Genomic DNA, 21,683 nt, shown 5'->3' with positions numbered 1-21,683 from the left:
AGAGCAGTATGGATTAGAAGGAGAGAAGGGGCAACAGACAACCTAGAGGATCTTTTTCCAAATACTATATGCACAAGTGCCTTCACACTTCACCCTCCCCTGCATATATCATATTCTCAGTTGTACCATCACTCCTGTACATCAGTGGTAGTGGTCTGCATTCGATCCCAATTTCTATCAGCCTCTTTCCCAAGTCACATCAAATACTTAGTCCTAGAAAAACCATGCTTATTTTATAAAAGTTAACTTCAGTTCATTTCTTCTTATGTAAAATTTCCATAGGAACCACTCTATCATCCCTTCCCCATCTGCAATTCATTATAGAATATAGATTTTTATTTTTATACCCTCTATCATGAAGAAATGAGTTCTTTTAGTTAAATGTCCAAATGTATGGTCCTTATTTCATTTTCCCTTTCTTCTTTAGGTATGATCCCGATATTCTGCTAGGATATGAGATTCAGATGCATTCCTGGGGCTACCTCTTACAAAGAGCTGCTGCCTTAAGTGTTGACTTATGTCACATGATCTCTCGAGTACCAGGTATGTGGAGTTGTGAATGTTTTATGGCTTATCTGTCATAAAGTAGACAAAGACAAGATGTTAAAAAGTACTATTGTTTGTTCTAGCTCAGTTTTTAATACTAAATTTTGTTAAGTTCTAGATACAACTTTCCCCAATCTCATAGCTTCATATACTGTTAATGTTATTTGTTGGGACTTTTTTCTCTTTTCAGTCATTTTTCATATGTAAATCTTTTTTTACATATAACTAGAATCATATCAAAGGTTGCATTTTTATTATGCTTCTTTGATCTATCATTCCTATCATAAGTACTTTCCTGTATTATGAGATAGTCTTCTTAATCATGTTGAAGCTGCATAATATTTCTTTGACTTATTTTACTCTTTTACCATATTGTATTCTATTTGTCTGCTTTATTTTTCTTCATTCGCTTGGTTAAGAAGGGACAAGAAGAGTAAAGATTAATAATTAACTTATTTATCATTAATTTTCAAGTATCAGGCTAAAAATTGCATGAATTTGAAGGCTGTTTCCAAAGGTTTGATTCTAACTGAAGAGGAGGGGTAATAATATTCATACCAAATTACTTACAGTTTATAAATCACTTTTTATATTTTTGGTTTTTTTAGAACTACAGAATTTTTAATGCATTTATTTTAGGCTCCCACAAGTCTTACTCAAACAAAATAACATATACTTTAAGGGGCTAAATGACCAAATATAAAATTGATAAAATTAATCAGGAGACCATTTCCCAGAGGATATGACTTCAGTAAAATGTCTTAAATGTTGATAAATTTAAATGAAAAGTTTGAAACTGGAGGATTTAAAGACAGTAATTATTTTGAGCTTTCAAAAGCTTAGAATGAAAGGCAGAGATACTTTTTTAAGCTTTTCATTGTGTAAACTTTTTGTAGCTTCTATGTCTTTTGCATTTCAGGAATACATCTGTTTTTTTCAACATCTATTAGGATAGGAGAAATAACACTAGTGTTCAGATGGGCCTTTTAATTAATTAGTTCTAATAAGGCATATAACTTGGATCAGAAGAGTGACTAAAGTAAAGTACTGGGCTGGGGATTTTGGTCAGTGTTAGAGTGCTTGCCTAGTTGCCTAGTATGCATGAAGCTCTGGGTTCTATCAAAATACAAATTGTAGAGAATGTCTGGAGAAATCTTTGCTAGGCTGCTATCTAGCTATATGATGCCAGAAATTACTTACCAATCCATGTATAGAACTAACAGAATGATTATGAAATACAGCAGTACCTAAGATCAGAGTAAACATTATAAAAGTGGGGCTAGGGTGGTGGCTTAGTGGTAGAGTGCTCGCCTAGCATGCATGAGGCACTGGGTTCGATCCTCGACACCACATAAAAACAAACTAATGTATCCACCTTAAAAAAAAAAATGAAACTTGTCGTATTAAAATAAAAGAAACACTGATAAATTTACAGAATATAATAGACATACAATATATGATAAATAATTTTGTTATTCCATTGCCTTTAATCAACAACATTCACATATTATATAAGCGAAACATATTAATTTCTTTTCTAGGTAGAATCATCAACTAAGAAACGGGGCTCAGAACTCTGTTTTCTAGGAGGAACTCTTCATCTCCATATACAGTTGAGAATTTCATGCTGAATATGAACATCATTAATTGATGTCAACAGATTTTCAGAGAATTGTTTAGGTTAAAAACTACCATTTCTTCCAAGAAATGACCAATTTATCAATGGACCTTTTTTATGCTAAAACCAAATAAATTCAGTAGCATTAGGTATTTATAAAAGTAACAGCAGAAATTACCAAATTTAATGAGGAAGGGGCTTATTATTTAAATATACAGTCATCTCTTGGTATCCATGGTCTATATCCAGGTGTTCTGCATCCATGGATTCAACCAGCAATAGATCAAAATATATCTTTTTAAATTCATCTGTAGTGAGCATGTATGAACTGTTTTGGTTGCTATTATCCCCCTAAACAACACAATATAACAACTATTATTTTATTAAATATTCTAAATAATCTAGAAATGATTTAAAGTATATATATATATATATATATATATATATATATATATATATAAATAGATTTATGCAAATACTAAATCATTTTATATAAGGTATTTGAGCTCCACAGATTTTAGTATCTGCAGAGGATCCTGGAATCAATCCCCCACAGATACTGAGGGACAACACTCTATAGAAAAGAGGAAGGGAGAGTGGTATTTTCCAATATACTTATTTCTCAAAATTCCTTCATAATTTAAGGAAGAAAACTTGTTTTTATTTGTTTTATTTTATTAAAAGTAATGATTATTTTTAATCCAATATAATGTAGACTCTGAATTTCATTTCACCCTTAATCTTCATCTTTAATTGTTGTCATTCTCATTTACTTTGGCATAATTTGCTTGAAAGTTTGTTTTCTGTGGGTCCTGATAAAATCTATATTCATTTCTATAGATGACAGAATGGAGAACAGATTTGCAGCTGAAAGAGATGACTATGGATCAGATACAATGAGTGAGATAAATATCGTTGGCCGAATTACACTGAATCTCTGGAGAATCATGAGAAATGAGGTAAAAAGGTTTATATAAAATTTTTGGCATATGAGATTGTGTCAGTATAGGAATTTAATCATTATAGAGTATTAGTACAGCCTACTATGTAACTTATGCTTTTTGCAAATTATTTTTATTATACTGTGGTAGATTTATAAATAACTACTTTCTAAAATGCAAAACTGAGGTTTTAGACTTTATTTTTTTTAATTTTAATTTTTCTATTTGTGTCTAAGATAACAACTAAAAAGTCTACAGCTATAATAAGATACCGTGATATGTGTTGAATATTCTATATTTTCATCATTATTTGCACTTAAAGCCAAGTGAAAATCTAAATCATATGATTTTATAGATAATGTTTACATCCTTGAAGTTGCCTGGTTTCTTCTATTGAATTGTTCTTATTCTCAGAACACAGAGTTCCTAGTGACATGGCATAAGATGTGGATGATACAGAGGTTGTAATGTATTTGGTATAGATATTCCATTATTTATTTCTAACTTCAGTCTCATATTGAATATATAAAAACAAGTAAATTACTGAACATTATTTTCAGGGGTCTTTTCATCTTTAAGTTCAGGGCCTTCTCTTGTCCTCACTGAATATTCAGGGAGAAAGGTTTTCTGATAATCTAGGCTGAATATATACATTTCTGATCTTTACTTATAAAATGTGAGTAACACCTATGAGAAAGTTATGAGTTGGATATTTATCTCCCTGTCCTTTCCTCGTTGGGGGAAATTATCTTGTTTAGGTTTTATTGTTGTTGTTTTTCCTAATCCAGAGTATTGCTGATAACTTGATAATTTTTATAAAATCCTGGGCTATGACTTTGGACAGAAGCTGGCCTTGAGAATTTTTCTTCATAGTAGAGGCTGTCAAACTATGTTTTCTACATTTGGATAGTTCCAGGGGTTCCTTTTTATTTATATCTTTTATCCATATCTTCCTCATGATACTTAGGAGTTTCTAACTTCTTTTATTGTTTCTTCATGATTTTCTTTTTATAAACTACTCTTTATTCTTTATTTAAAAATCATGTAGGGGCGGGGGATGTAGCTTAATAGTAGAGTACTTACCTAGCATGTACAAGTCCCTAAATTCAATCCCTAGCACCAAAAAAAGTAAATAGTAAAATATTGTCGTCATATAAAACAATTTAAATGCAAAAAAGTATATTAAGTGAAAGTAAAACTCTTTTGTTTTCTCTAAGACATCTACTCAACAGTTGTCCTGCCAAATACAGTTTACAGTTAAAAGAAAAATATTTTCCTGTGTCTAGTTTGAATTTTAAATTCTGGGGTTTGTTCTGTTTTTTATTGGTGCTTATAATTATACATAGTAGTGGGATTCATTGTTACATGTTTGTATATGCACACATACAACAGAACAATAGAATTTGGTGAGTTTTACCCCATACCTTCCTTTTCCCTCCCTGCCTCCCTTCCTCTGGTCTCCTTTCTCTACTCTTCAGATCTTCCTTTTCTGTCTCCCTCCTCTCTCTCTCTCTCTCTCTCTCTCTCTCTCTCTCTCTCTCTCTCTCTCTCATTTTTTTCTATGCTCCCCTCTCTCTGTCATTCTCTATGAGAGAGAACATATGATACTTGAGTTTCTGAGTTTCAGTTAACATAATGCTTTCAAATTTCATCCATTTTCCTGCACATGACATAATTTCATTCTTTAGGACTGAAAAAAAAATTAATATACCGGTTTTCACTTGTCCTGAAACTTTAAACATAGAATTTCTGCTGTTCCCGAGTGACAAACACACTGCCTCTTAAAGAACTGCTTAGCTACTTCATTAAAAGAATAAATGACTCTTGCCCAGAAGATTATACTTAAAGGCCTTCTGGCTTATCTACTTAATCTTGGCCTTTCAAGAATTTGCCAAGTGGGTTGGAAACAAACTTGATTCCATTAAATAAATATGGGTGCCAGATTAAATCCAAGATGGATACCTGGTTGTAGGAAATGTAGCATAGCTGGTTTTCTGCCATAAAAGGGAGAAAGGCAGAACATATGAGTGTAGATGCTGATAGAAAACAGATGTGATAATGAGAATCTGTGAACATTTTCTTATGATTGCTTCAATTTTCACAGTAAATTAGGGATCACTTCTGTGGTAAAGATGAGGATTGTGGAGAATTTTTTTTAATTTATTTTTTTGGTGATACTGTGGATTAAACCTAGGGACTCTCTACCACTAAGCTACACCCCCAGCTCTTTTTATTATTTATTTTGAAACAGGGTCTCACTAAGTTGCTGAGGCTGGCCTTGCTCGCAGTCCTCCTGCCTCAACCTCCCTAGTTGCTGGGATTACAGGTGTGTACCACTATACCCAGCTTGAAGAAACTTTTTGAAGAGTGTAAAATAGCTATCTAGGAGAATTCAACAGACAATAATTAAGAAAATATAAATTTGAGATTTGCATCAGAGAATTAAAGTGATACCTACCAGCTATGTCCAGATTTAAAGACAGAAATGCAAAATAAAAAGGGTTAGATTTGACCATTTAGATTTTTCCATTTCCTTCAAGAACTTAATTGTCTATATATGTTAACTCTTCATTCTCTGTATATTTTCCCTGTATACCGTTTTCTCTTTGTATCTTCCCCATATATTTTCTTTCATCATTTTCATCTCTTTGTCCTCTTTATCTGCATTCTGAGAAAGCTATTTGGGTTTGCGCTCCACATCACTGACTTAATTTATAGTAGAATCTGTTCTGCCATTTACTGCTTTCAATGTGTGTTTTCATTCTGCTGCTATTAGCAATTTTACAATCTTCATTTAATCTAGTATTTTTTACTTTGTCCTGTTGCCTTTTTCTTCCTTTTGCAGCCTTTCAAGGGGTGTGTGTGTGTGTGTGTGTGTGTGTGTTATGAAGTATACTGCATTACAATACTTTTTATTCTGGAGTTTTGCAGAAGTCGTAGATAAAGTAAGATCAGTTTGGGTCACTGCACTGGGATAAGATTAGCATTTAATCTCATTTTGTAACTCGTGGGATATAAAAGTAGAAAGTAAAATTTTAAAATTATAATGTAGAAATGTGATGTGCTGTTTGAATTATTCCTCTGAATCTCAGGCTGACCTAATTATGGTGACTACTGATTCTTTAATTTCCATTTTGCATTAAAATTCTTGCCATTGTCTAGATTGCTTTTGTCTTGTAGGTATTTCTGAGAGATGACCTAGTCAAGAGACACATTTTATTAATTTGGGCCCTTTTTCAGTATTTTCTCATTAATACAGCTTTTACCTATACATTTTGAAGATGGTAAATACGTCTGTCATTTTTTTTTCATTTTTTGCTTTTGGAATGAAATTAAATAGCTATGGAATGCCTGTCCATTGGGTACTAGTACTGATGTACTACTTGGGAGGATGATGAATGCCGACCTTTAATTTATTAGTGAATATTTTTGTCTAGTAAGCTGTATATAGTTTTGAATTAATTATAGTTCAGTTATAACAAATTTTTACAAATAGCTTTCATATCTACTATGAAAAGTTTAAAGTGATGTTAGAATCTTTTAGAACAAAATTTGCTACATTAAATGTGAGCATTACTATCATGGTGTCTTATTCTCTTCTTTTAGGTGGCTCTAACTAATTACACATTTGAAAATGTGAGCTTTCATGTTCTTCATCAGCGATTTCCCCTCTTTACCTTTCGGGTCTTGTCAGATTGGTTTGATAACAAGACAGATCTATACAGGTAATGGTTTACAACTCTGAAGAGGGTAGTATCTTTCTTAAAATCAGCCTTATTGAGATATATGTCATATACAATGAAATGCACATATTTAAAGTGTATTGTTCAGTGACTTTGAAAAATGTGTTCCCTCTATAACCACATCCCAGTCATGTAAAGGAACATAACAGCCACAGAATTCCTTTGAACAAATTTGCAGTCAGCCTACCCAAAACCTAACCATCCAGGTAAGTACTAAATGCGTTTCTATTACTTGATTACTTTTGCCTGTTCCAGAACTTCATATCAATTGAAATAATAATCTACCTCTGCCATGTGCAGTGGCACATACCTGTAATTCCAGCAAATCGGGGCTTAGGCAAGAGGCACAAGTTCAAGGCTGCGCTTAGCAACTTAGCAAGACCCTCAGCAACTTCAAGATATCTTGTCACAAAAATTAAAAAAAAAAAAAAGGACTGGGGATATAGCTCAGGTTGTAAAGAGCCTCTGAGTTCAATCCCCAGTCTGTTTTTTTTTTTTTTTCTTTTTAAAGCTTTTCTTTTTAAATAATTTATCCCTTGTGTCTGACTTCTTTAAAGAAACTCAGCAAAATGCTTTTTTGAGATTCAACCATGTTGTGTAAACCATGTTGAGATTCAACATGTTTCATGTTATTTATTTTTATTATTGAACAATATTTAGTTATAATAATATGCCACAATTTATCCACTCACCTATTAATAGACATTTGTGTGGTTTCTTGTTTAAGGCTGTAGTGAATAAAGTTAGAAGAAATATTTGTATGCAAGTCTTTGTATGACATGCATTCATTTCTCAAGGGGTAGAATTGCTGACATATGCTGAGTCATATGGTTAGTGTATATGTTAATATTTTAAGAAACTGCCAAACTCTTTCCTTTGGCATTTTATCTATTGCAAATCTGCTGGAAACAAATTTTCTCAGCCCTTATTTACCTAAAAATGTCTTTATTTCACCCTTATTTCTGAAAGATTTTTACTGTGTCTCATTTAACAGTTGAATTTTAGTTTTGTATTTCTTATATCACTCTATAAAAATTTCATTCCCTTTTCTTCTGGCCTCCATTGTTTTTGATGAGAAATCAAAATCATTCTCATTTATCTAGTGTATGTAATTTGCTTTATTTTCAAAATCAGACTTAACTGTGTTTAACTGCTGTTATTTTTACTCTCTATAAGACTCTAGTGGAAGCAGAGGGAGTGTCTCAATTTTCCTGATCTACCCTTAGTCTTTGGAAGTTCCTGTTCTTCTAGAGCTCAAGGATGGAGCTTTCTCAGCATTCCTGTTCTTCCCACAGTGTCATTTGACCTCTGCTCTGTACCACTGCCAGGTCTTGGGCCCAAGCAGTTTTCCTGACCCTTCTCCAGAGACAGCCTCTGCTCCTTCCTCAGTAGCAGTGTCCCTTTACATGAGGTCTAGGATGCCCTTTCTTAGTGATAGTTGTTTATTGCTCAGGGCCAGGCCCATGATTGGAATATGGGAACATATCAGACCCCAGTGTTTCCTAAGCACCTCAAAGCTTGACAGGACTCAGTTTCCAAACTGTCCCCTGTGCATATTGTCAGGGCTTGGTTTTAAATTTCATCTAGAGAAGTTGTGTTGGTCAGTTTTTCATTGCTGTGACCAAAATGCCTAACAAGAAACAACTTAAAGGAGGAAAAGTTTATTTTGGCTCACAGTTTTAGAAGTTTCAGTCCATGGTTGATCTACTCCATTGCTTTGGACCTGGGGTGAGGCAGAACATCCTGACAGAGGGCATGGCAGAGGAAGACTTCACAGTTTATGCCAGCCAAGAAGCAGAAGGAAAAGGAGGAAGAGAGTAAGGACAAGATATAGATATAATCTCCAGGTCGTATCCCCATTGACCTACTTCTATTTTCCAGTCACACCCCACCTGCCCATAGGTTCCCCCTCCTCCTAGTAGTCCTTTTAGATTATTAACCCATCAAATGGATTTATCCTCTGATGAGGTTAGAGCTCTTGTAATGCAATCATTTCCAAAAAATCTTCCCTCTGGACATTGGGGACCTAGTTTTTAACACACAAGCTTTTGGGGGCTATTCCAGATCCAAACCACAACAATAGTAGACTTTGTTCTAGAGCAAAACCTTCCTAATGCATGATTTTTGTGGACTCTCAACTGGATCCCAAGGTTGTTAACAAGTGGGTAATGATTTCTCTTCTCATTACTAAACCTTCAATCCCAGCATTATCAGATCTCTTCTGCCTAAACTCAGCACCTAAGCAATTACTCTCTAATAAGCCTTATAGCATTTCATCTCTGCTATTTTCAGTTCAGCCTTGGACAGTCATGAGGAACTTCACCTATGTTTCTGAACCCCAGTTCCTGCCCTTTCCACAGGTTCCCTATATCTGGTGCCTCATTCCACAGATCCCAGCTGTGATTTGCCAGAACTCTAAGCTCTGCCTCTTTGGCTTAAACTCTAATAACTGCGCTGCATTTAGAAATTATCTCCATGCTGAACTGAAGTTCATCTCATGAGTTCTCCTCTTCTAAAAAAGCAGTCTTATATTTCTTATTGTTCATTGCCCAAAAACAATTAACTTGACTCTTATCCAGGCAGGAGAATTAGTCCAGGATCAGTTACTAAATTGTAGTGAAAAATGAAAATTTCTACCTCTACTTTCTATAAGTTAAAAGTAAAAATGATAGTAATAAGCTGAAAAAAATAGTAGTATAAAGAACAAAATCCAGAAATTAATGTGTGTGATAATTAAAATAAGTGAGTCTTGGTTTATTGAATTATAAGGCTACATGGTGTTGAGGACAGAAAAGCTAAAGCCTTAAAAACAATTTGATATACACGTCCGGGAACTATTTTCTGAGCATTTCATCTCATCTTCCAATCCCTTTTGAAAAGGGAATCTCGTGGAAGTGAGCTGAAATTACCATCAAAACATAATAGAAGCTGATGGCGCACACCTATGATCCCAGCGGCGTGGGATGCTGAGGTAAGAGGATCACAAGTTCAAAGCCAGCTTAGCAAAAGAAAGGCGCTAAGCAACTCAGTGAGACCCTGTCTCTAAAAATACAAAATAGGGCTGGGTATGTGATTCAGTAGTCAAGCGCCCCTGGGTACACTCCCTGGTCCCTCCTCAAAAAAAAAAAATAATAATAATAATAATAATAATAGAAAAAGAAGCTTAGGAGAGTTATATTCTAATAAATAAAATAACATATTAAACTTAACATTAAAAACTACATTCAGTTGTTTATAAGTCCTAGAATGTTGTGAATGTATGTTCTACTACTTCTAATTAGTTATTATGTAGGATGTGTAATTCTGTTTTTGCCAAGGGGAATAAAAAACTGGACCTAATATTCTATATAAGGTAATTGGATTAAATATTGGACCATTTATGTTAAATGGATTATGTTATATGGAAAGACCATACATTCATTTTTTGGAGACTCTCAAGGCTATCAGAATTTTATTTTTAAATTTAAGTATTTTTTGGAGGGATACTGGGGATTGAACCCAGGGGTGCTTAACCACTGAGCTGCATCCCCAGTTCTTTTTATTTTGTATTTAAAGGCAGGGTCTCACTAAGTAGCTGAGGCTGGCATTGAACTTAGAATCCTCCTGCCTCAGCCTTCCAAGCCACTCAGATTACAGGAGTGTGCCACAAGTCCCGGCTAAATTTAAGTAAATTCTTACCAATAATCTTGAAGTCTTTTTTTTTCCTAACCTTTATTTTATTTTATTATTTTTATTTTTTTATGTGGTGCTGAGGATCAAACCCAGTGCCTCAGATGTGTTAGGCAAGTGCTCTACCACTGAGCCACAACCACAGCCCCTCAAGCACTTTTTCATTTGATGTTTTCTACAATGTTTTAAGGAAATGTGATTTATTTTTTATAAATTGATTCAGAATGAGAGTAACTTGCTAGTCAATGATTGCTTATATTAAACAGTTTGTAAACATTATGATGTTCTAATTATTGTAATATTTTATTTTTTAAATCCAGATTTGGTCATCTTGAAGCTCCTTATTTATATGAATGAGTTATGTTCCCAAAGTATTATTGTTAGGGTTTTAGAACACATTTTCCATAAAATAATGTTATATTTCATGATGAAATTCCCAAAGCAGCCTATAAAACCTCTTCAAATCCCTAATGTTATAGATCTGGAGAACTCATAATACCCCTTGGATTGATTTCATCTGTCAATCCAAGGCATAGTTATTAAATAGTATTTCACTTTCTAAGCTAGAGCTATGATCTGGGAACAGAAGGTGGTACAGCTCAAGAAGGTAATCTAATAAATTTTCTCCTCCACTTCATGATTGTAGAACCAATTCTTAGAAGTTCAGAATAAGTGTGTTTTTATTTGGAATTATCCTATCTTCTTTTTTTACCTTCTCCCAAATGTCTAATCAAAAAATACCCTGAGGCTGGGTCTGTAGCTCAGTGGCAGAATGCTTGCCTAGCATGCTTAAGGCACTGAGTTTGATCCTCAGCACCACATAAAAATAAGCAAATAAAATAAAGGCATTCTGTCCATCTACAACTAAAAAAAAATACCCTATACCCTTAGAAAGCACTAAGAACCCCCATTTCATTAGTACCCAGGCCTACCTAACTCATGCTTTATAGTTATATTTCCCGTCATCTTTCCCACATAAAAACTTGTATGGCTTCCAGTAGATGAATAGATAATGAAAATGTGGTATATATGTACAATGGAATACTAGTCATCATTAAAAGAGAATAAAATTATGGCATTTGCAGGTAAATGGATGAGTTTGGAGAATATAATGCTAAATGAAGTTAACCAATCCCAAAAAACCAAATGCTGAATGTTTTCTCTGATATAAATATGCTGATTCATAATGGGGTTGCAAGGGGCGGAGGGGATAGATAGATAGAGCAAAAGGGAGAGGAGAAGGAAGGTGGGGCATGGGGGTAGGGAAGACAGTGGAATGAGATGGACATCATTACCCTATACATTTATGAAGACAGGAATGGTGTGACTCTACTTTGTGTACAACCAGAGATATGAAAAATTGTGCTTTATATGTGTAATATGAATTGTAATGCATTCTGCTGCCATAAATAACAAATTAGAATTTAAAAATTTTTTAAAAAAAAAACTTGTGCAGCTGAGGATATATTTCAGTTGGTGGAGTGCTTGCCTTGTATACACAAGACCCTGGGTTCAATCTCCAGCACCAAAAAAAAACTTGTATTTGCTCATTAAAATTGACTCAGACAAAATATTAAGAGGATGGCATAATTATTTAATAATAATGAAAAAACTAACAAAGTTTAGTTGTACTGTAATTTTTTTTGTTGTTGTTAGTACCAGGGATTGAACTTAGGGACACTTGACCACTGAACCACATCCCCAGCCCTATTTTGTATTTTATTTAGAGACAGGATCTCACTGAGTTGCTTAGCACCTCACCATTGCTAAGGCTGGCTTTAAACTCGATCCTCCTGTCTCATCCTCCAGAGCTCCCGAGATTACAGGCATGCGCCCAGCTGTGTTGTAATTTTTTTAAGGGCCACAATAACCCATTCTTGTGTGTGTGTGTGTGTGTGTGTGTGTGTGTGTGTGTCCCATGTGACTAATAGATAGATCTAGAAAGTAGGAATAAAATTTATACAAAATTTTTAATTTAAAAAGCTTAAATACTTCACAAAATATTAGTCAAAGTATTTTTATATTCATACCTATGAGAATAAATATAGATTAAAAATTGACAGTTGTTTGATAAATTGTACAAGCTAAATTGTCCCTTGTTAAAATAGCTTTCACTTGTGTAAGATAAAATATGTTTAAGTTTGTTACCGTTTTATCTGGTTACCAGTCAGTGGAAAGGAATACATTAATAAAGGGCAAAATGAACAAGTAGTAGGTCTACTTTTGGCTTAGTGAAGAAATAATTAATTTGCTATGATACTAGAAATTCATTAGGGCAGTTATTCATAATCTGTCATCTTGCTTTCTTTGTATCATGTTGTCTCACCTTAATCTCAGTCATAATTTGACTGATAGCTCAGGTTCTGGTATAATAGGTTCATAATGTTGGTTTAGTAGGTTTGTAACAATAAACCTCACAGTAATCCTCCATTTCTTAATCTATAATGAAGAGACATTAAAATGTTCTACCTCATAAAGTGAATGAGAAATGTGATTGTGCATATAAAATCTTTAGCACACACAAGTTTCCCACTAAACATTGATTCATTGGTATAACTTTCTTTTCAGGATAGAAAGTTAGATTACAAATGAATGGGAAAATAGTAATTACTATAATTATGATAATAGCAGCTATATGTATTGCATTCTCTTTTTTCTAACACTTCAGAACAGCCTTATTACCCATTTTACACATTAAAACTGGGAGCTAAAGGGTTAAATCATTTGCCTGTAGTCACCTAGTGACTTCTAATGGAGCCATAACTAGAGTCTAGGACTAACTCCAAAATCTATGTTCTTCAGCCAAAATGTAAAAAACCTATTAGGATGAGTATATGTTTGTGTATACATCATTATTATATATAGTAAAAATATTTTTAAAATATATAATATTAAGTTTATTTATTTAAGCTCTAATAATAGACCATTCTTATGTTTAATTTTGAGACAGGGTCTAAGTTGCATAGGGCCTCACTAAATTGCTGAGGCTGGCTTTGAACTCATGATCCTCCTGCCTCAAATTCCTGAGCTGATGGAGTTACAGGCGTGTGCCACCATGCCCAGCTAATCAGTTTTATATACATAGTATTTGCTATGTGCATAGGCTAACTTTTAACCATTTCCCTCCAGAAACAAACTTTTGTACCTCAGTAAACAAACATTAACAAATTTAAAGGGCTAACAATCTGGGAAAATGAGTTTCAACATAATGATTATATATTAACTGTATTGTACACTTTTAAATGAATAGAAAAAATATGGGTAAAAGACCTGAACAATAAATCTCAAGGGAAAAAATCCAAATGGCTGAAATATTCAAGTGTCTGTCTTATATGGCATACAAATGGCTAGCCTTAATAAGTAAGTACACAATCATTTACCTTATTAAAATAATTTATTTCTAATATGCTGATTGTTTCTTAATTTTATTATGAATTACAGAAACAATGGCAATATTAATGTCTTTAAAAAATAATTAGGACTTTAGGAGGTGGGAAACAATGTGGATAGAATTAAATAAATTTATTTACCAACTTATTTACCAACATATTCCAATTTTTATCAATGTAATCTAATAGGTAATTCCTTGAATCACTATCTTGGTTTTCAAAGAATATTCATGTTTAGTGTCATTATCTGTTAAGTAAGACAGGCTCTTATATGTTTTGTTTTATGCTTATAGTTCTTAAATTTTCTAATAAGCCCTGCTAGTTTTGATTTATACTTAAATCTCAGCAAAATGCTTGTGTGCTACCTGACCTTTTCACAAATAATATTAGTGTCTCATTATTTTGGTGTCTCATTTGACATTTTTTTCTTGGTCCAGTTTCTGTCCAGAGAGAGGGCAAAATTTAAATGTATCTGCTTTTCTGAACTATACCATAGTTCCACTAATTCCTTTTATAGAAGAGATGAGCCATTATATTCATTTAATTTTAAAGGGATGCAACCAATCTATACATAATGCATTAGACCATATTTACATTTGGCAAATCTGTTTTGTTGAGGAGTAACATCAATCTAAAACAAAAAATGCAGATTAATATGTGATACCATTTTTTTGCCTGCAAACTAGTAATAACTAAAAATCATAACCCTCAGTGTTGACAGAGATGCAAGGAAACAAGCACCTTATTATTACTAGTAGGAATCTAAAATATTAAAGCCTTTCTGGAAAGCTTTGTGTTCTTATTTATTGAAAACATTGACCAAATTTAGGAATTTATCTTAAGAAAACAAGCATTTGTACAAAAATTTATCTATAAAAATATTCCTCATAGCATCTCTTATGGTAATAAAAGGTATTCAGTAACAAGGATTCAGCAATAAATTATGTTGTACACTAGTATATTCTGTAGCTACAAAAATAAATAAATATGAGGAAATAATCACCATATATTAGGTTAAAATACAAGTTATAAAACAGTGTTTCTATTTATCTATTTTGTTAAAGAATTGAGGATTCAAGGAGTTTAGGAGTTTTTAAATGTTTGCTTAATTCTCTTTAACAGTTTTATTTAAATATAATTTGTATATTTTATAATTCACCCCCATAAAAAGCATACAATTCAGTGGCTTTTAGTATATTCAAAGTTGTGCAGCCATCACGATTAATTTTAGAATATTTTTATTGCCCCTCAAAATAACCCTGCATCATTGAGCCATTATCCTGTAATCTTTTAGATGCTACCTGGCACCACCCTTCCCAGAAAAACCTCTCACCCTCCTGTCCCATCCCCTTAGGCAACCACTGATCTACTTTCTGTCCCCACAGAATTGCATATTCTAAACATTTCAATACAAAATCATACAATATGTGATTTTTGTAACATGCTTCTTTTAACATAATGTTCAGATTTATCTGTTATATAACAGCATCTATCAGTAACAATTTTTTATTGCCAAATATTATTCTATTATATGGTTTTATAGTACATTTATATATTCATTCATCAACTAATAGACATTTGAGTCTCTTACTGAAGATTTTTATTGTTCATTTTTTTTTAATGTAAAAGTTTTCTTGGATATATATATTCAAGAGCAGAATTGGTGGAGTATATGGTAACTGTATGTTTAGCAATTTCAGAAACCTGCCAGAGTAATTTTCAAAGCAACTACACTATTTTGCATTCCCACCAGCAGTGTTAACTAGGGTCCTAGTTTTTCCACATTCTTGCTAATACTTGTAATTATCTATCATTTTGATAATTGGTTCATTTTTTTTCTTCTTTCACATTCATTTTCTAATTATTGATGTATCAAAGGAAAGGTTTTTTTTTTTTACTTTTAAAATTATGTGACTGTATTGTCCTAAAAGCCATACAAAGATAGTAATATATTTTAATGTTAAATCTATAAATGAATAAATTTTACCCTTTGTAATATACCCTTGAATCATTTTTATATTTTAATAATATAGTATTAAATTAAAACTTCCTTGTATTTATTAACAAGGGCCTTTTATTATTGTTACTGCTTGCTTGTCTCTATTTGTAACAGAAGACATGGGCAACCGTATCAACCAGCTATCCCACTCTTTGGTACTTATCCAAAAGCTCTAAAATCATCATACTATAGTGATATATATAATATACACACACCAGCATTTATAGCAGCACAATTCATGATAGCCAAGTTATGGAACCAGCATTCAGTGCCCATCAGCAGACAAATGGATAAAGAAAATGTGATACATATATACAATGGAGTATTACTCTACCATTACAAAAAAGAATGTTATTATGTTGTTTGAAGGTAAGTGGATAAAACTAGAGAACATCATGCTAAGTGAAATAAGCACAGACTCAAAAAGTCAAGGGTCAAGTGTTTTCTCTCTTATATGGAAGCCAGAGAGAGAGAGGGAAAGAAGGAATAAAAAAGGAAATCTCTCAAAAACAAGGGAAACTAATGGAGTGTAGTAAAAAGGGATCAAGAAGGAGCGAGGAAGAGAGAACATGGGCAGGTACAGAGGAATGAAATCTACCAAATTAACCTATATCCATGTGCAAATATACTATAATGAATTCCACAAATTATAATAATTCAATAAATAAATAATAATAGTAGAAGGGAGATCAGTAGTGAAGAACAAACAGATCATGGAAGGGGGTAGGTACTATGGAATGAGATTGATCAAATTATATTATATGCATGTATAAATGTGGTGTAATGGATCCCACTATTATGTGTAATTATAATGCACCAATAAAAATAAAATTTTTAAAAGGTAAGGCAAAGAGTTTAGTATTAAAAACATTTAAGCCAAAGAATAGAACTTTTGTAATTTCACAGAATATACTGATTTGAAACATATTTACCCTTTGTATTGTCTCATTAATAATTACTTTTCTGATTTTTCTAACTTGTCATTTCAATACAAAATCATACAATATATGATATTTTGTAACATGCGATAAATAATTATTGTATAATCATCAATGATACCTAAGAGGGAATATTAATTTTTATAATAAAAATAGAGCAACATCAAGCAAAAATATTAAAATGATTATCCTTGGCAGTACCACCTAAACAAGTACTAGTATAAATTTTATATATTGTCACTAGGTTTCAGGCTCTTAAAATGCTTGGATTTTTTTGTTTGTTTGTTTGTTTGTTTTTGTTTTTGTTTTTGTTTGTTTTACAGTGTTGGAGATTGAGTCTAGAGCCTATTGCAATTAGCTAGGCAAACACTCTACCACTGAACTATAATCCCAGCCTGAAATTCCGAAATTTTATAATTTTTAACATAACTTTGCTTAAAAGCTCATATCTTGACCCTCTCTCCCCTGGAGTGACCTCACTTTTAATATGTAGGTTTAGGGTAGAAAACAGTTTCAAGTATCCAGCTTTTTCCCTGATGTTCACATCATGAATTCTTTTTTAACAGATGGAAAATGGTTGATCATTATGTTAGCCGTGTTCGTGGAAATCTCCAGATGTTAGAACAGCTGGACCTGATTGGGAAAACCAGTGAAATGGCTAGACTTTTTGGCATTCAGTTTTTACATGTACTGACACGAGGTTCACAGGTAGGTAACAGTTTTTCTTGTACACGTGAAAGTTCTGTATGAATGATATGCTCACTTTTGAGGTGTTTGAAGTGATTTCATTTTTTTTACACTATCTAATACCGACTAATCAATATCTAGATCATCGAATCTTATTAGTGTGATTAGAGACGTTCCTTAGAACTGGGGAATCAGCAAAGAAAGTTTACCTCTTGTTTTACATTTCTAATGTAGCTTGTTCCAAATCCCAATAGAATTTTTTAATGTAAAAATAAAGAATTTGAAAATCAATGTAAATGGTCTATGTAAAGTTTTTTAAATGTTAAATAAAAATTATATTAGAAACCATTTAATACTTACTTTTGTAACTGATTTCCCAAGGATATAATGAGATATTTTGTTAAATACTTTACTGAAAATAAGATCATGTTTTCATTTAACAAATACCTTTTTACCTGTAGCTTTTTAAATACTTTGCTAAAAGCATCAGAAAACTACCTTAATCAGTCTGTTCCTTTATCTTATAAAATCCTTAAGTTTAATTATCTTAATTAATTTTGATATTCTCCAGTCTACCAAATCAGTAAATACAGCAAAAATAGAGTTTTAACTAATTCAGCATTACCTGTTTATTCATTGGTTGTAAATTGTTTTATTTATCATTCCCCCACAAGTTTTAGAAACTATATAAGCTGACTTTTAATAAAAGGCAAAGATACCTTAAAACCACATGAGAATATTTCAGTGGATCCATATTGTTTTTTGGGTTTTGTGTGTTTTCTTTTCTGATACCTCAAATTGTCTACTTTAATAGTGGTTATTACAATCATTAATTGCTTGATTTAGTTTTGCTAGGGACCAATTCAGAAATCCTTGGATTTTCTTCTTGAAAAATGTGTATCTATCTCAAGTCTCCTAACAACTCATATTCTCTAATTTTTTCAAAGAAACTTATCAGAGATTATTGACCAATTTTTCTTTTTTAAAGAAGTCAATAATTGTGTTCTTTAAAAAAAAAAAAAAAAACTTTATTTATTTATTTTTATGTGGTGCTGAGGATCAAACCCATTGCTTCACACACGCTAGGCAAGCACTCTACCACACAGCCACATTCCCAGCATACTGACCAGTTTCTTAAATGAAATTGTCAAATTATGCATTTGTCTCTGCATCTGCTTATTTAGGTATAGCTGTATTTTAAAATAAAAAGAAATCTAATTTTATCTGTCTTTCCAAAATGGACTCTTTTTTTTTTTTTTGTAAATTATTTGCTTATTTTACAGTTTTTGTTGAAGTTACAGGACTAGGAAAACTCCGAGGCACCTGAATGCTGACTAAATAATACTTTATAATTGTAAAGTAACAAAAAAAAGTCATGCAATCTTATACTAAAGGGCAAAACATCCCCAAATGATTATCATATATTCAAATGACCAATATATTTGTATTTAAACTGAATTCTCACCTCTCCCTGTTTGCAGTACCGTGTGGAATCAATGATGCTGCGTATTGCTAAACCTATGAACTATATTCCTGTGACACCTAGTGTTCAACAAAGATCCCAAATGAGAGCCCCACAGTGTGTTCCCCTAATTATGGAGCCCGAGTCACGCTTCTATAGCAACTCTGTTCTCGTTTTGGATTTCCAGTCACTGTATCCTTCTATTGTGATTGCATACAACTACTGTTTTTCAACCTGCCTTGGCCATGTGGAGAACTTGGGAAAGTAAGCCTTTTTCAGATTTGCAGTTATATTGTTGTGCTTTATACTTCTTAGTAAAATTGCTTTGAGTGTCTCCTTGTGCTCACATTGTCTTATGAGCAAAATGAATGGACTGTAGCACAATGCATCCATTCATTATAGTTGCCTTACTAACTGACATGGATCATGATATAATTAATTCAACTTACTGGGAGAATGCATACATGAAGAGGATCATGAATAGATAGATAAGCTTGTATCTTTTTTAATATTTATTTTTTAGCTGTTGTTAGACACAATACATTTATTTTTTTATTTTTATCTATATGAATATCTATGATTTCTGTTAACATGAAAGTTATTTTTAATTGTTGATATAAATCACTTTTCACTAGAACACTTTGAGGATTATGATTTTATAATTCTAGCTATCACATCCTTTTTACTTTTCTTAGAGTCTTTGATTTTTTAAAAAAGTCAAATTAACTATGTACTTTATTAATCCATATTAATGAAATTTTATGGACTAAATGAGAAGAACATTTTAAATTCTCAAAGGTGTAGATATTCTTGAATTCCAAGAAATATAGTCTTCCTAATGATTTTTGTGTATAGACAAAGTTTGTGAAAATTGTATTGGTAATTCTGTCTTTTCATTAAAGGAATTTGGAGAAGTAATTTTTATAATCTTTTTTTGTTTAAGTTTTTCTTTAAAGGACTTAATATAAGGTGAATAGGCTGAGTTGAAATCTGTTTTTTCAGTATAGATTTTAGTGTAGTACCATTTAAGAAATGTCCTTTTAATAAATTATGAATACTTTAAGAACTGCCTTTTGTAATGAGGCAAATAAACATATGTTCACTAATTGATGTTTAAATAGATGTTTGCAAATGCATTTGTAATGGAATTAGAAAGATTCCTAAAACTGCCTAAAAATTATTCTATTATTTAAGAAAGTATTTGCTTAATATTTTCTTTTTTAACAGGTATGATGAGTTCAAATTTGGCTGTACCTCTCTAAAAGTACCTCCAGATTTACTTTACCAAATTAGGCATGATATCACAGTGTCCCCCAATGGAATAGCATTTGTCAAGGTAATACTCTTTTGTAAATGAAAGAAATCAACTGTGGCTTAACTTTTGAAGAGCTAAGTTTTAAATATTGTTGACACACAATAAAAAACAAATTAGGTTTGCTTGAATATTTTATCTCATTAAGTCAAAGGTAAAGGAATCATCTAAGAAATCACTTCAGAAAAAAAAATTCATCTTGTTTTACTTGAATTTAGGTTTACAATATCTTAATTGTTAAATTGCATTAACTAAATGCAAGATTGCAAGAAATAAATTTATATACATGCATGGTGTCTGCCCTGTATAAGAATCTAGCAGACTTCAATAGCAATTTGATGATCAAAAGATGGTACCCACAAAACTTTAAGTTGCTTTACCATATACACTCTACTAATTGTTTTTCTACATTATTCTAAATCAAATGGAGACCACCTTAGATATAATGACACTCTAATGGTTTTTGTTTACATTCTTAAGAAGATATCCAAACAAATAATAGGGTCCCTTTTTTTGTCCTTTATTTTCCCTCAAAAGAAACTAAGGAACTCCTCCTAAATGAATCATTAAGGACAAATAGGAAAGATTATATTGCTTCTAATATGCCACTTTATTCATTTCTATTTCCTTTGCTGAGTCTGTACTAGAATCATGAAGTAGGGTGACTGATGGTAGAGTGGACCCCACCAATCCTCACATTTATCCTAGCGTACTTATCAAAAGTATCATTCTCTGTTAGTTAGAGGTAATGATAAACTGCAGTTCGTAATTTAGATAAGAGGAATTTTTTTTTTACCAGAGAAATCATGGTATAATCTGTTTGGGGAAATTTTTTAAGTGTGGTATTTCCAGGGTCTAATATAGAAAATGAGATCTACTCAGAGACATGGAAATAGATTTTTTTTATTAAATTTCTCCCCATATAGAAATCAGTTATCATATCATGCACATTTCTGCTTATTTGGTCCCTGTTCTTTTTATATTACATCTTAGAATATTATGGTTGCTTCAAGAGGTACACTAAATGAATTAGAGGTTAGAATATGTTCTCATTATCGTATATATATATATATATATATATATAAAATCTCCCTTTAATAACATTTTAAAAATTTACATCTACATTTGACCCAATGTGTAAAGCTTAATGAAAACATTTTTTAATATCCAAGAGTGTGATTATCCCATACCTGAGGTTTTAATTGTTCGATTCAACATATATAAACATGCACGTGTCTGTGAATCATCAAAGTTAATACTGTTTTATGGTTTTCATTCCTACTGGAGTTCTCATAAATTCTCCCTAGTCTTGATTAATACAAATGGTTTTTTTCTTTTTTCTTTTTTTTTTTCTCCTTTTTTTTTTTTTTTTTTTTTTT

The 21,683-nt window shown here is 32.2% G+C and overlaps 1 protein-coding gene across 1 annotated transcript in view; it reads left to right on the top strand.

Moving 5' to 3' along the window:
* The window catches only part of Rev3l (REV3 like, DNA directed polymerase zeta catalytic subunit), a 177,904-nt gene that overhangs the window by 124,962 nt on the left and 31,259 nt on the right, over positions 1-21,683 (top strand). Inside the window, exons 19-24 of the mRNA XM_048800354.1 lie at positions 428-543; positions 3,005-3,123; positions 6,712-6,830; positions 17,410-17,551; positions 19,012-19,256; positions 20,220-20,343. Of these exons, the coding sequence (XP_048656311.1) occupies positions 428-543; positions 3,005-3,123; positions 6,712-6,830; positions 17,410-17,551; positions 19,012-19,256; positions 20,220-20,343 (865 nt within the window). The remainder of the gene's footprint in view (positions 1-427; positions 544-3,004; positions 3,124-6,711; positions 6,831-17,409; positions 17,552-19,011; positions 19,257-20,219; positions 20,344-21,683) is intronic.

The sequence above is a fragment of the Marmota marmota genome, unplaced genomic scaffold (genome assembly GCF_001458135.2).
Source record: "Marmota marmota marmota unplaced genomic scaffold, marMar, whole genome shotgun sequence".
Classification (NCBI taxonomy): domain Eukaryota; kingdom Metazoa; phylum Chordata; class Mammalia; order Rodentia; family Sciuridae; genus Marmota; species Marmota marmota.
The sequence above is the reverse complement of the archived record's forward strand: the minus strand, read 5'-3'. Positions and strand labels throughout refer to the sequence as shown.